This window comes from Periplaneta americana, chromosome 4 (assembly GCF_040183065.1).
Source record: "Periplaneta americana isolate PAMFEO1 chromosome 4, P.americana_PAMFEO1_priV1, whole genome shotgun sequence".
Lineage (NCBI taxonomy): Eukaryota > Metazoa > Arthropoda > Insecta > Blattodea > Blattidae > Periplaneta > Periplaneta americana.
In genome coordinates, this window is record NC_091120.1 from 169,651,363 (window position 1) to 169,665,811 (window position 14,449).

The following is a 14,449-nucleotide window of genomic DNA, read 5'->3' on the forward strand; positions in this document are numbered from 1 at the left end:
TAACATCCAAGGGGGCTGGGTGGGAGCAGTAACCTCTCTACTCGAAGGGTCCATAAGGAGAAGGAAGAAGATTGAAGATGACTGAGCTTCCTGTTTCTGTGACGTCACTCACCCTTCAGAACAACAACAACCGCCACCGTATTTCTCATGGACCTTTCTACTTTCCCGAAAGTAAAAATCCGAAACCAGCGTGCTGTCGCTCAGATAAACCTCAGGAACAGGGGGTGACACAGAACACCATGGCGACTCCATTCTTTATAAGGAGTAGATAAGGGGTAACAAATACGGGTATTCTTTTTCGATGTTTACTACCTCATAAAATTACTACGCATAAGTTACAGTAGCGCTGGCCATTTGTGTTACTGTTGTTGTTGTTGTTGTTATTATTATTATTATTATTATTATTATTATTATTATTATTATTATTATTATAATATAAAGCTATGGTTAGAAGTAAGTTAGAGTATGCGTCTGTAATATGGTCACCTCAGTTCCAGTCCCATCAGATGCAAATAGAAAGGATACAGAAAAGGTTTTTACTTTATTTATATTTAAAAAAAACATCACGTGTCGTCTTATGACAACCAAATTTTCATATAATCAGTTATTTTTTTTTATTTAACTATAAAACTTTAAAATATCGACGATTAATAAATAGCCAAATTTTACTCTATAAGACTGTTAACGGTATATTGAATAACTGTGATTTTCTTAAATTCCTTCAGTAAAAAGAACAGAATTACGTCATAGGCAACCTTTTATTGTTCCTATTCCTAGAAATGTTTTCTTCAAGAACTCTCCATTGTTTGTTATGTGTAATACTTACAACTCTCTGTCTTTAAACTGCGATTCTCAATTGGATTTCAGTTTAACAATTGAAAAATTTCATACAATATTAAAAAGCATTGTATTTCCTTAGATATTTAAATTATGAAGAAGAGTATTATAATGTTTTTACTCTAGTTTTTAAATAATTTTGCATCATTGACATTTGGCACTATATGAACTGTAATATTATATTCTAGCATCTATTACCATTATGTATTTTCTTTCTTTCGTTTGTGTTGTTTGTTTTGTTGTTTTTTTCTCTTATTATATATTTTGTGTATATATCTGTGTAAGCCATCTGTACTTGGATGCCTGCTTCTGTTGCTGGTGGATTTAAAATAAAATAAAATAAATAAAATAAAATAAAATAAAAATTACAGTTAGATCTGGATATAGTGAACTCGGTTATAGTGAACATTCGGCTATATTGAACCTAAATCGTTGGTCCCGACCCGCATACTTTAAAAAGTACATTAATATCTCCGTTTATAATGAACCCTCGCTTCGGTTATAGTGAACCTAAAACTATAACTTCTCCATGAAAATGTAATTTTAAAAAGGCCAAAATGGTAATTTCGGAAACCCTTTCTCCTATAAACTTTCAAGAATATGTTCAAAACAAAATCTCAAACCTTCTACTCCTTAAGTGCATTGAAAGACGAACGATTTGTTCAGCTTAAAACATGTTAAAGTGAATAGTGTATGAGTGAGGGATGAATGAAGGATTAGTTCTGACGCCTTTAAAGGAGGTTATTAGAAGAACAGGAAGATAAATTGTTTTCTTTTGTAAAAGGGAGTAGAGTAATGACGAAAGGGTAAATACAAGGAGGATTACAATATAATGGTCCTTAATCCTTCCTCCAGCATCTTTGTAAAAGTGAATCCGGGAAATTCCAAGGCCGAGTACACAGTAGCATACCTCTAGTGGGAAGAGGTGCGAAATCGGTCAGTGCTTACAACCTACATGGGCAGATTAGATTCAAGTTTCGAACTGTGAACATCAGGATGTCGAAGCATAAAGTGTTCAAGTTGGAAGTTACAGCGAACATTAGTACTGATATTGAACGTGGTCTGTCTCAAACGGGTATTACTGTATGTGTAGCAAAGTCAATCAATCAATCAATTTAGGGCATTTCAAAACCTAAGAGGTTTTTAGCCTCATTCACAATATATCGCCATTCGTCTCTGTTCTCTGCATCTTCTTGTCGTCCTCCCACTGTAGAAAGATTATCATATAGGCCTACTTGGTCCTGCCAACGGAGACGAGGTCTACCAAGAGGTGTCTTACATCTTGGAGAATAGTCGAAAGCTTTTCGTAGAAGAGAGTCTTCATCACGCCGTAGAACGTGTCCAAGCCAACGTAGTCTTCGACTTTTTATTAAGGCTATTATGTCCGGATATTTATAAATATCCCTTAGTTCCCTGTTGTTCAAAATTCTCCATGTGTTATTTTATAGCAAAGTCAGTAGAATAAAAACAGACACTTCGGTTTTAGTGAACCTCGGATATAGTGAACGAAATATGCTGGTCCGCAGTGGTTCACTATAACCGGAGTTGACTGTATTATTATTGTTGTTGTTATTATTATTATTATTATTATTATTGTTGTTGTTTAGTCAATTGTCCGAAGACAGGTCTGAACCATACAAGTGATACCAAAAAGCACCAGTCCACACCTGTGGAGTAACGGTCAGCGCGAAACCAGGTGGCCCGGGTTCGATTCCTGGTCGGGGCAAGTTACCTGGTTGAGGTTTTTTTCCGGGGTTTTCCCTCAACCCAATACGAGCAAATGCTGGGTAACTTTAGGTGCTGGACCCCGGACTCATTTCACCGGCATTATCACCTTCATATCATTCAGACGCTAAATAACCTAGATGTTGATACAGCGTCGTAAAATAACCCAAAAAATAAATAAATAAAAAGCACCACTTGTGAGGCAACTAGACCAGGAGATAATGGGTAGGGTGGCCAGTTCCTTTCCCTCTTCATTGCATACATCGCCTATTAGCTACACGTTACACCGATGTTTTTATGAATATATTGGAGGTACAATACAAACATTTGTGAATCATACACTTAAAATTTGAGCAATGAAATAGATTTTGGAAATATTCTCCATTTTTGTAAAACAAATTGCACTCTGAATGTCATTTGGTACATACGAAACGATTAAATCCATAGGAATTTTAAAGATTCCTTCGGTCGCCATTGAGATAGTCCATAAACACGAAAGAAAACTGCACCAGCAACAAAACATAACTTCTCGACAACTAGTGAGACGGTTAGAGAGAAGAAAGTCGTTCGAGATAGTTTAAGTGAAAATGTGCCAAGTGACTGATACCACAAGAACAAAGTGAAATGTGCCAAGTGACTGATACCACAAGAACAAAATAAAATGTGCCAAGCGACTGATCCCACAAGAACAAAGTGAAATGTGCCAAGTGAATGATACCACAAGAACAAAGTAAAATGTGCCAAGTGACTAATACCACAAGAACAAAGTGAAATGTGCCAAGTGACTAATACCACAAGAACAAAGTGAAATGTGCCAAGTGAATGATACCACAAGAACAAAGTGAAATGTGCCAAGTGACTAATACCACAAGAACAAAGTGAAATGTGCCAAGTGAATGATACCACAAGAACAAAGTAAAATGTGCCAAGTGACTGATACCACAAGAACAAAGTGAAATGTGCCAAGTGACTAATACCACAAGAACAAAGTGAAATGTGCCAAGTGACTAATACCACAAGAACAAAGTGAAATGTGCCAAGTGAATGATACCACAAGAACAAAGTGAAATGTGCCAAGTGACTAATACCACAAGAACAAAGTGAAATGTGCCAAGTGAATGATACCACAAGAACAAAGTAAAATGTGCCAAGTGACTGATACCACAAGAACAAAGTGAAATGTGCCAAGTGAATGATACCACAAGAACAAAGTAAAATGTGCCAAGCGACTGATCCCACAAGAACAAAGTGAAATGTGCCAAGTGAATGATACCACAAGAACAAAGTGAAATGTGCCAAGTGACTAATACCACAAGAACAAAGTGAAATGTGCCAAGTGACTGATACCACAAGAACAAAGTGAAATGTGCCAAGTGACTAATACCACAAGAACAAAGTGAAATGTGCCAAGTGACTAATACCACAAGAACAAAGTGAAATGTGCCAAGTGACTGATACCACAAGAACAAAGTGAAATGTGCCAAGTGACTGATACCACAAGAACACAGTGAAATGCGCCAAGTGACTGATACCAAAGAACAAAGTGATTAAGTGTATACTGGAGTGCATAGTATAAGACACACATCGTTAAACGGACACAGTTCAGTTGCAATAGTCTACTCTTAGTGTCTTTTATAAATATGAAATTAAAATTCTACTCCTCAACCGTACATTCGAAACGAAATATTTGCAGTTCTTAAAAATGTGAAATAGATGTCAGGAGATTCAAGTATTCTACATAGGACATAATCCCCGTGAAGACACGCCATTCTGGTTCTACATAATACATGTAGTGGTGTGGCGAGTTCCCGGGCAAGGAAGACCAATATAACGCAGCTAACTCTGGATCTGAAAGGGTTGACCCGATTCCAGAGCATCAGAGGTTGAAATGTTTATACATCTCGTGCTAACAACAGCATGTTTACGAAGTCGAATCTAGGGCGAAAGGATCTTTAAACGGGATACAGAATTGCTCAACTCTTACTTAAAGAACAAGAGGTGGAACGAGATATAAACTGATTTGTCAAATCATCTCTCTTTGGATTCACGGACCAATTCGGAATAATAATTACACCTCTAAACATACAGGCTAAACTAATTCTATCGAACTGTGTGGAAGAAAATACGATGGAAAATACAGCAATAATCCGGAATTATTCAAACAGAAACTAATCGTTTATGTCAACTATCGATTTGTTTAATTCTCTCAACCGAATGGTGGGTTCTGTGTTAACCACTGAATCAGATATTCGCGTGTTAAACTCTATACCTACCGAATGTGACGAACTTTGAAAGGAAACAAATCCAAAGAACGACTTTAGAAAGAAGTAAATTTAGGGACCTATCTAGTTGGTTTACGAGAAGGCCCAGACGAAATTTAACGCCGATTTATTGGCACGTTTTCTGCTACGCGGACATACATCTCTGCAGACAAACTACCCGCAGTTCAGTAGCGATTTCTTCATAAAGGATGTGAAGATCATCCTACAGCTTTATTTACAATAAACACTTTTATGTTTTATATTGATATTTTTAAAGTCATTCATTCATTCATGTTTGTCTGCCCAAGGGCAGGTCTTTCCCTGCAAACCCAGCGTTCTCCAATCTTTCCTATTTTCTGCCTTCCTCTAGTCTTCGCATATGATCTACAGTATGGCATCAGATGTTGAAACTTTCGTAACTTGTTCTCCATTTGACTCTCGAACATAAACGTTTTAAGTTAAAAGAGACGTCAGGAATTGAAACTTCCGTAATGTTTTCTTCATTTGACTCTCGAGCATTAAAGTTTCAAGTTAAAAGTGATGTCAGATGTTGGAATCATGCGTAACGTTTTCTCCAAGTCACTCTCGAGCATTAACGTTTCAAGTTAAAAATGACACCAGATGTTGAATTGAATTGAATGTAAAAGAAGGGGAGTCCACACTTGTGGAGTAACGGCGAAACCAGGCGGTCCGGGTTCGATTTCCGGACGGGGCAAGTCACCTGGTTGTGGTTTTTTCCGGGGTTTTCCCTCAACCCATACGAGAAATGCTGGGTAACTTTCGGTGCTGGACCCCGGACTCATTTCACCGCCATTATCACCTCCATCTCATTCAGATGCTACATAACCTAAGACGTTGATAAAGCGTCGTAAAATAAGCTACTAAAAATAGAAGAAGAGGGGTGAGGGCTATAACAGCGACTTGAAAGATCTGTTACGCATCCAAGTCATAATTTTTAAGTTAGTTATTTAACGACGCTGCATCAACTACTAGGTTATTTAGCGTCGATGAGATTGGTGATAGTGAAATGAGGCCGAGGATTCGCCATAGATTACCTGGCATTCATCTTACGGTTGGGGAAAACCTCGGAAAAAAACCAACTAGATAATCAGCCAAGCGGGGATCGAACCCGCGCCCGAACGCAACTTCAGATCGGCAGGCAAGCTCCTTAACCGACTGAGTTACGCCGGTGGCTCCTCGTCATAATATCCTATCAGTCCAATAGTCTGATATTCTTAATGAATTTCATCAAACTACGCACTGGGACAATTGATAGCTCATCAAGCTTTGGAAAATGTTTTCCAAAGATGAGAGCTCTTTGATGGGCGAGTGCATTGCAGTCGCACAATAGATGAGCTACAGACTCATCTCTCTGTGAACAACGAGCACAGGCAGGGTTGATATTATGTCCCGTTCTGTACAGGTTCTTCTTGAGGACACATTGTCCTGTAAGGAATTCGACTGCCCAGCGGAGCTGTTTCTTGCTCACGGCAAATGTTAAAACTTTCCTAACTTTTTCTCCATTTGACCATCGAGCATTAACGTTTCATGTTAACAATGACGTCAGATATTGAAACTTTCGTCTTACTCTTCAGCAGCCTCGGCGAAAATGTAACTCACGAGCACATTGTGGCTCGAAATGATAGCTATTCATTTCTCTTTCATCCTGCCTCCTCCATCCCCACACTCTCGCTCACTGGAGTCAAACTCCGTTCAATTTGTATTCGTCTCTGAACTGCGAGTGGCGTATCGTCGCAATGTCTCTCTCGAAACCATGTACCTCTACAAAAACGAAAGTTTCAAATAGGATGGGAGGACGTATTTTTTTGCTGCCAATATGATGAGAATAATAAATGTATGATTTGTTAACAACGGTTGTATAACATAAAACGGCATTATAGTACATGTTACTGATGAAACATTAAAAGGATAAGTGTTGTTGCTATTATTATTATTATTATTATTATTATTATTATTATTATTATTATTATTATCATCATCCTCGTCATCAACATCTCTGTACTTCGATCCTTTTTCAGCAGATGTACGAAAAAGCGGTTGATCTTCAATTTAAACTCACAGATTTACAATGTGATGTAAGGACTTGACAAATGTCAAACTTTTCAAATCTTTGCCAAAAAATAAATATCCGAAGCTTCGTTCTTTCGCTTGCTCTGTTGAAGCCATGTTCGTTAAAACTTACATTTGTGAAAAATGATTTTCAACAATGAAAATAGTAAAAACCAAATTTAGATCACTCTGTCGCAGAGACATTCTGAAGATAGTTAATTTTAGGTTGTGATAATGTGTCCTATGTTTTCTTGTTCATTTCTTTCTTCGTTGCACGTACTAAACATTAGTTTGTAGCCTTGTACTGTATAAAATTATATTTAAGTGCTTGGCGTAAGGAAAATGAAAACCCGTTAATAAGTCACACAGTTGCTTCACTTCCCCTTCGGGTGTCCGCCTCTCACCATAGGTGCTATGCACGTTGCAGGTTTCACAGTGGCTCGTCGCCGATCACATTTTGGCCAGGGCTGCTCTTCAGCATAAATGTTTCATGTTAAACATAATATTTTTACTCCGCAACGTCTGTGACTACAGTGCTAGCGAGCTGGATTTTCATCCAGGCGGCATGTGTTCGATTCCCATGTCAGATCTGGCTGGAATTTGTGGTAGACAAAGAAAATGTTGCAGAATTTTTTCCGGGGTACTCCTGCTTCTTTCTTTCATTCCACCAACACACTCCACTTCCCCCTCTTTCATCTACCATCTGTAGGCCTAATAGTAAAAATAAGCAAAGGGAGTGTCTGGGGGTAGTACGGGTTTCCGATGCTGATCTAGGTTCTAAGGACTTGCGGCTTTGGGCTCGTCAGTATCCGATTATACTTTACCTGCATTTATTTATTTTTATTTTATTGGGTTATTTTACGACGCTGTATCAACATCTAGGTTATTTAGCCTCTGAATGATATGAAGGTGATAATGCCGGTGAAATGAGTCCGGGGTCCAACACCGAAAGTTACCCAGCAATTGCTCGTATTGGGTTGAGGGAAAACCCCGGAAAAAACCTCAACCAGATAACTTGCCCCGACCGGGATTCGAACCCGGGCCACCTGGTTTCGCGGCCAGACGCGCTGACCGTTACTCCACACTTTACCTGCAGGACCCAGGAAGAATGGCTTGTCGAATTCATGAATGCCATCCGGGCCATCCGTCGGATTTTGACAATTATCACATGTAGGGCGTATAATGGGCTGAAAAATTCTAGATCAGACCTACACAAACAGCGCTCAACGAGCGCGCGCGCTCTTTCGGAGCGGGAGAGCGGTGTTTACCGCTCGCCGAAACGGGGAGGAAGATACGTCAGAATAGCAGACTTGCTATAGAGGGAAACGGCCACTCAGTTATCTAGTGGAGTGCAGTGTGTAGGCGTATTCTCAGTAACTGTTTCACGTTGCTTACCTACTGCTTCAGTACAGTATGGAGGAATCTAAAAGACGGAACATAACATTTAACATTTAACGATTTACAGCTCGAACTTATTGATCTTCAATGTGACCTAAGAGCTAAAGATCGTTTGAATAATACTAATAGCCTGGTTGGGTTTTACAAGACTAAACATTAGCAATAATATCCACGACTACACAGGCTGGCTGTGAAAATGATCGCTATGTTTGGCTCAACTTTTATATTTGAGAGCAACTGTTTTCTATAATCAACTTTAACAAAGGCAGACATCGAATATCTGTAATTGATGTTTCATTATGATCAATAGGCTATTGTTCCTTTCAGCTGCTAACAGCTTAAAACCTCGTTTTAATGTGCTGATAAATAAAAATATAACAAAATGATATTGTACATTTAAGTAGCTATAGAATTTCTATTACTTCTGTAAAATAATCTTTATTAATTAATAATAGTCCAAGATAGTTTTGCAAACACTGAACGGGAATTTTTTTCATAAGCACTCGTAATAGTACTTTCTTTTGTGTATGTACATTTTGTACGAGATCACTCCTTCTTCCAGTCCACCCTCATAACAGAGCGCAGCTAATATCTGAATTCCGCTCATGAGCTGTGAGCCGGCTCGGAGAGCGCAAACTTGTGCAGGCCTGTTCTAAATGCAAGGATTCATGCCTGATTCATCCTTCATGAAATCAATAATCAATATTAAAACACAGAATTTGATCTTGTTTTGCAGGCGGGCCGCTGTCCGCGGTCCACCAGCACGGTAACCTAGCGGACATTGGGAGAGGAATGAAGGACACGACGTCGCACTCAACAGTGGACCTAGGAGACACCGGAGGAGGAACGAGCGACGGGGGCGGTGGCGGAACAACTAGGAGCAACAGCCCGGCGTCGCCAGACATGAGCAACCTCTCACCTCCCTCCAGCAGTAGCGGCAATACGGCCGCCACCCTGGTAACGGCAACGGCCCTGTCGGCGGGCCTGCACCACGGCGCGGCCTCGGGCATGCCCCTGTACCCGACGGCGTCGATGGCGGAGACGCTGCTGACGAGACATGCCTTGATGTCATGTCTGCCCGTCAACCTGCAGACCCTGACAGGCATGCCGCCCATCTTCCAGTCCGCGAGCACCATGCTCAACTGGCCTCTACAGTCTGTGTCGCCGCCCGCTAAGCCGACGCCTGCGAGCACTCCGACGAATAACAACCGCATGGCGACCAAGGCGTCGGCTGCCAAGAAGAACAACAACAATGTGGTGACGAGTAGCAGTTCGGCTGTGACGAGGAAGAACCAGGCAAACGCGAGGAAGAGGGCGACTCGGAAGGTGGACCCCGCAGAGCCCACGCTCATCGAAGTGGCGGCCATGACACCCATCCCAGCGCCTGCGCCGCTGTCTCCGCCGACTTCAGGTTCGTAACTATTTTACAGAACACTGTTTCTCAAATTTAATTTAATAACGCGTCAGTGTGTAAGTCTTGGAATACGTTTTAAGAAAGAAGAACATGCACGGATTTTATTTTCCTCCGAAAGTAGGTTCCTTCAGTGGGAAATATCTCGTATCTGAGAACTAATTAAGAAATATATATATATATATATATATATATATATATATATATATATATAATCTTCCATAATTGAAAGCAAATGAAATGCTATAGAAATTTTAAAGGTTTCCATCAGGTTGTTCCCTACGTATAGAAACATTATTATCACGTGATGCGAGAGAAAAGCGAATTACTGGCGGCTCGTTCCCTGCTATAGAAATTTTAAAGGTTTCCATCTGGTTGTTCCCTACGTATAGAAACATTATTATCACGTGATGCGAGAGAAAGGCGAATTATTGGCGGCTCGTTCCGTGCTATAGAAATTTTAAAGGTTTCCATCTGGTTGTTCCCTACGTATAGAAACATTATTATCACGTGATGCGAGAGAAAGGCGAATTATTGGCGGCTCGTTCCCTGCTATAGAAATTTTAAAGGTTTCCATCTGGTTGTTCCCTACGTATAGAAACATTATTATCACGTGATGCGAGAGAAAGGCGAATTATTGGCGGCTCGTTCCCTGCTATAGAAATTTTAAAGGTTTCCATCAGGTTTGTTCCCTACGTATAGAAACATTAGCATCACGTGATGCGAAAGACGAATTATTGGCGGCTCGTTCCCTGCGCGGGCTGTTAGAGGTGCAGCTCAGTCGCTATATGGCATTCGCTATAGTCACAAGTCGTGTTACAAAAGTCTTGATTCTTCAAAAGTACAAAGTTAGTGTATAAAGTTTAGTGATTACTGTGTATTTAGATAATGCCTACCAACAAATTCTCATTGCGTGAACGTGTGTATCTAATGTACAGTACTTATTACATAAAAGGCAGAAGGTCGTGTGCGAAAACAAGACGTAAATTTCGAATACAGTTTTCAAACAGACCTGTGTCTCCTGCCGAAACCGTTAGAAGACCCGTTAAAAGATTTAAACTTCAAAGATACAGGCTCGAAAATCAAACAGAAAACATAATGTTCTTACAGAAGGAAAAATAGATGATATTGGTGAAAGATTGAGGGACATTTTCGGCAGCGATTGTGAGCATGGTAAGTCCAAATTATTGAACATTTATTGTTAGTACTGTTCTGTATTATAGAAGTGGCGGAGAAATGATTACACGCTCACCGGAAACCACGCTAGTAGTGGGGCACGAGTGACCCGCCGTTTTTTCGCATCACGTCATAATAATGTCTCTGTACTGTGAATTTTTTTTTTACTGAGTTTAATTTCAGATTAGGAAACGAACACGGATGAAATATTATAGCCATAGGCGCTCGTACACTTATATATTGTTCTGAAATATGCACAACGACAAAAACATAGGCTGGTAAAATTCATGTTCTGGAAATATTAAAGTTGATTAAATAGTAAAATATCGCTGCAATCGAAAAGTATTGGGAATAAATTTGAATAAGGAACAGAAAAAGTTTTCTTCCCAGGCAGGATTTGAACCACGAAAGTCTTGGTTACCAGTCTATCGTGCTCTGAGTGACCAAGGCTCTGAAATCAGCTAAAGGGTCGGTCCGGTTTTTTTGCCACTACTCTACAGTACGCACACTATACTCACGTTGAAATTCCTTTTGAACTCTTTTAACACTCTCAAATTTAGCATACCAAATAACACATTGTGGTAAAAACGTAATACGGCAAACGCTAAGCTCCGCCCACGACCCCTTTCCACTTTTCCCCTACAAGCTCACCACACACACAACGTGATAGGCTAGTGTTGTGTCGAATGCACATTTCATGTGGTTGGGGATAACTTCCCCTACTGGCGTTCGCCGTATTACGTTTTCGCCCCGGATACCCATCCCGGTGTCGGACAGAATCGCCTCAGTTTAAGTTCCAACTCTTGGGTTCCCTCTAGTGGCCGCCCTCTGCACTACGTCATAGATGTCTATGAACGTAGGACTGAAGTCCACACAAGTGCTGAAGTGCACTCGTTATGAGTGACTAGTTGGCCGAGATCCGACGGAATAAGCGCCGTCTTAAATCACGAAGTGATTTACGCATATCATATATATTATTTAATGTACCGAAGTACATATGATGTTTCCATTACTCTTTCATCGTATGATGACGCAGAATATCTGCATGGAAATATCATATGTACTTCGGTACATTAAAATAATATATATGATATGCGTAAATCACTTCGTGATTTAAGACGGCGCTTATTCCGTCGGATCCCGGCCAACTAGTCACTCATAACGAGTGCACCTCAGCACGTGTGGACTTCAGTCCTACGTTCATAGACATCTATGACGTAGTGCAGAGGGCGGCCACTAGAGGGAACCCAAGAGTTGGAACTTAAACAGACGATTCTGTCCGACACCAGGATGGGTATCCGGTGTGGCTTAGTGGATAAAGCATCAGCACGTAGAGCTAAAAACCCGGATTCAAATCCCAGTGCCGGAGAGAATTTTTCTCCGTTCCATTACACTTTCATCTTTCAGATTTTGCATTGTTGATTGTCATATATGGAAACGCCCGTCTTTTAATCATAATACAACCAGCAAGAAAAATGTCCTACTATAATATAATAGCTTTATAATGAAATAATATTATTCATACCCAAACGGAGTAGACTGGATATTCTACATGTAATTTAAATTATCTTTGGATAAAATTAAAAAATACCTAGAAATCAAACATTATTCTCGTTTTCTCCTCAGGTTCGTCGCCCCCTTCAGAAATGGCGAGCTGCGGGAAGATCAGCAGCAACCCCGTGGACGCGGTTCCGGGCCGCGACAAAGTATTTACGTGCTCGACATGCAACCGTTCGTTCGGGTACAAACACGTGCTGCAAAACCATGAAAGGACTCATACCGGAGAAAAACCGTTCCGATGTGCCGTGTGCCAGAAGCGATTCACTCGCGACCACCATCTCAAGACACATATGAGACTTCACACAGGCGAGAAACCGTACGAGTGCTCGCACTGCGACCGACAGTTCGTGCAAGTGGCCAACCTGCGCCGCCACCTCCGTGTCCATACCGGCGAACGTCCCTACGCCTGTGAACTGTGTCCGTCCAAGTTCTCAGACTCGAACCAGCTTAAAGCGCACACGCTGATACACAAAGGTGAGAAACCGTTTGAATGCTTCCGTTGCCAAGGTAGATTCAGGCGTCGACACCATCTGATGCACCACAAGTGTCCTAGTAAAGAAGACCCTGCTGTCATCATGTCGGGTCTGGAGGACAGCGGAAGACAGAAGTCGCCTGATCATGTAATCGAGGATACGAGTATTTCGCTTCTCGAAAAGTATCAATCTGTGGGTCAGAAGTACTCTTCCAAAGAGGAGGCCTGTGACAGAGACGACGACGATGTTGTCGAGTCGAAACACTCAAGAAGAACTAGGATAGTCAGTTCTCTACAAAACATAGGAACCAGAATGTTAAAGAAGGAATTAGAGAACGGAGACATGGATGTAGAAGAGGAAGAGGAGGAGGACGAAGGGGTAGAGGATGTTGACGACTTGGTAAATTCTCGTCGGAATGGTATGATCCTCGCTCACAACAACAACGGATCGGTCCTGGAGAAGAAGAGCAGAATACGGAAACCTCAGGAAATACGTCACTTCATCCGGCCAAGCCCGTCCCTGACGTCAACTCCTGCACCGATGATTGTGACGAATCCCCTGCCCATCCCATCAGCAGTACCCTTTGTGCCGGTACAAGACGAGCCCGAAGACCTCTCGATGAGTACCGGAACACACCGCAAAGTGTACAGGAGTGACAACAACAACCACAGTCACTCGCATAGCAGCGGAGACTCCCCATTGTCGCGATCCCCATCGTCGGAGGCGGATGACGATGTGGAAGAGCTGAATGCGAAGTTGTTTTTCCAGAGTCGCCACCCCAAGTACAGGCGCCACCTGCCGCATCTCGAAAGAAGCAATGGCGCGGCGCCCATTTCCTAGTTTCTGGTAAGCCAGATCCTATCTGATAATCAACTACGGGTATGTACCAAATGGTATATAGTCATAATTTAAGTATATAAATATATTGTAATGTATAAGAAAATATGTGGGCATTCTTTTATATCAAAGCTATTATGTAGTGAAAATTAGATATTTATTCTGCAAGTTGCTTTAATTACACATACAACTGCTCGTGGACCGACGCATACAAGTCCGAAGTCACATATTTTTACATATCACCGTCTCAAATAATCAGTTCCTCTGACAGTTTAAGGGACTCTCACTGGTTTACATGCTGTTATTATTTTAAAATAGCCAACAATTTTTAAGGCTACTTTTCATTTGGCATGCGCTGTACTGTAACAAAAGCCATTGTGTTGAAAGGTACACAGAAAATATGTCACAAATGTTGAGCACTAAAAGTCACTTTATTAAAATTACAGTCACATGGAATTGTATAAAAATATAATAATTATTATAACTTCATCGAACACGCATGCTTTTACTCAGGCCTACTAATTCTAAAGAATGTGCAAAGTTATGTATTTTTGCGTCAACTCCAAAAGAATGAAAGGAATTTTAATCTAAAATATTAATGATTTCAAACGACAGAGCCAGAAAAAAGTGTCAAATAACGTATATAAACAGTGCCTTAACAATAAATTATATTCATATCAAAAGATGACTAAAGTGAAGCA

General features: G+C 40.7%; 1 protein-coding gene across 1 annotated transcript in view; it reads left to right on the forward strand.

The window, feature by feature from the left end:
* Positions 1-13,952, forward strand: part of LOC138698970 (protein krueppel-like) — a 45,916-nt gene extending 31,964 nt beyond the window's left edge. Inside the window, exons 2-3 of the mRNA XM_069825157.1 lie at positions 9,028-9,706; positions 12,551-13,952. Of these exons, the coding sequence (XP_069681258.1) occupies positions 9,028-9,706; positions 12,551-13,751 (1,880 nt within the window). The 3' untranslated portion in view covers positions 13,752-13,952. The remainder of the gene's footprint in view (positions 1-9,027; positions 9,707-12,550) is intronic.
* Positions 13,953-14,449: the final 497 nt, after the last annotated feature.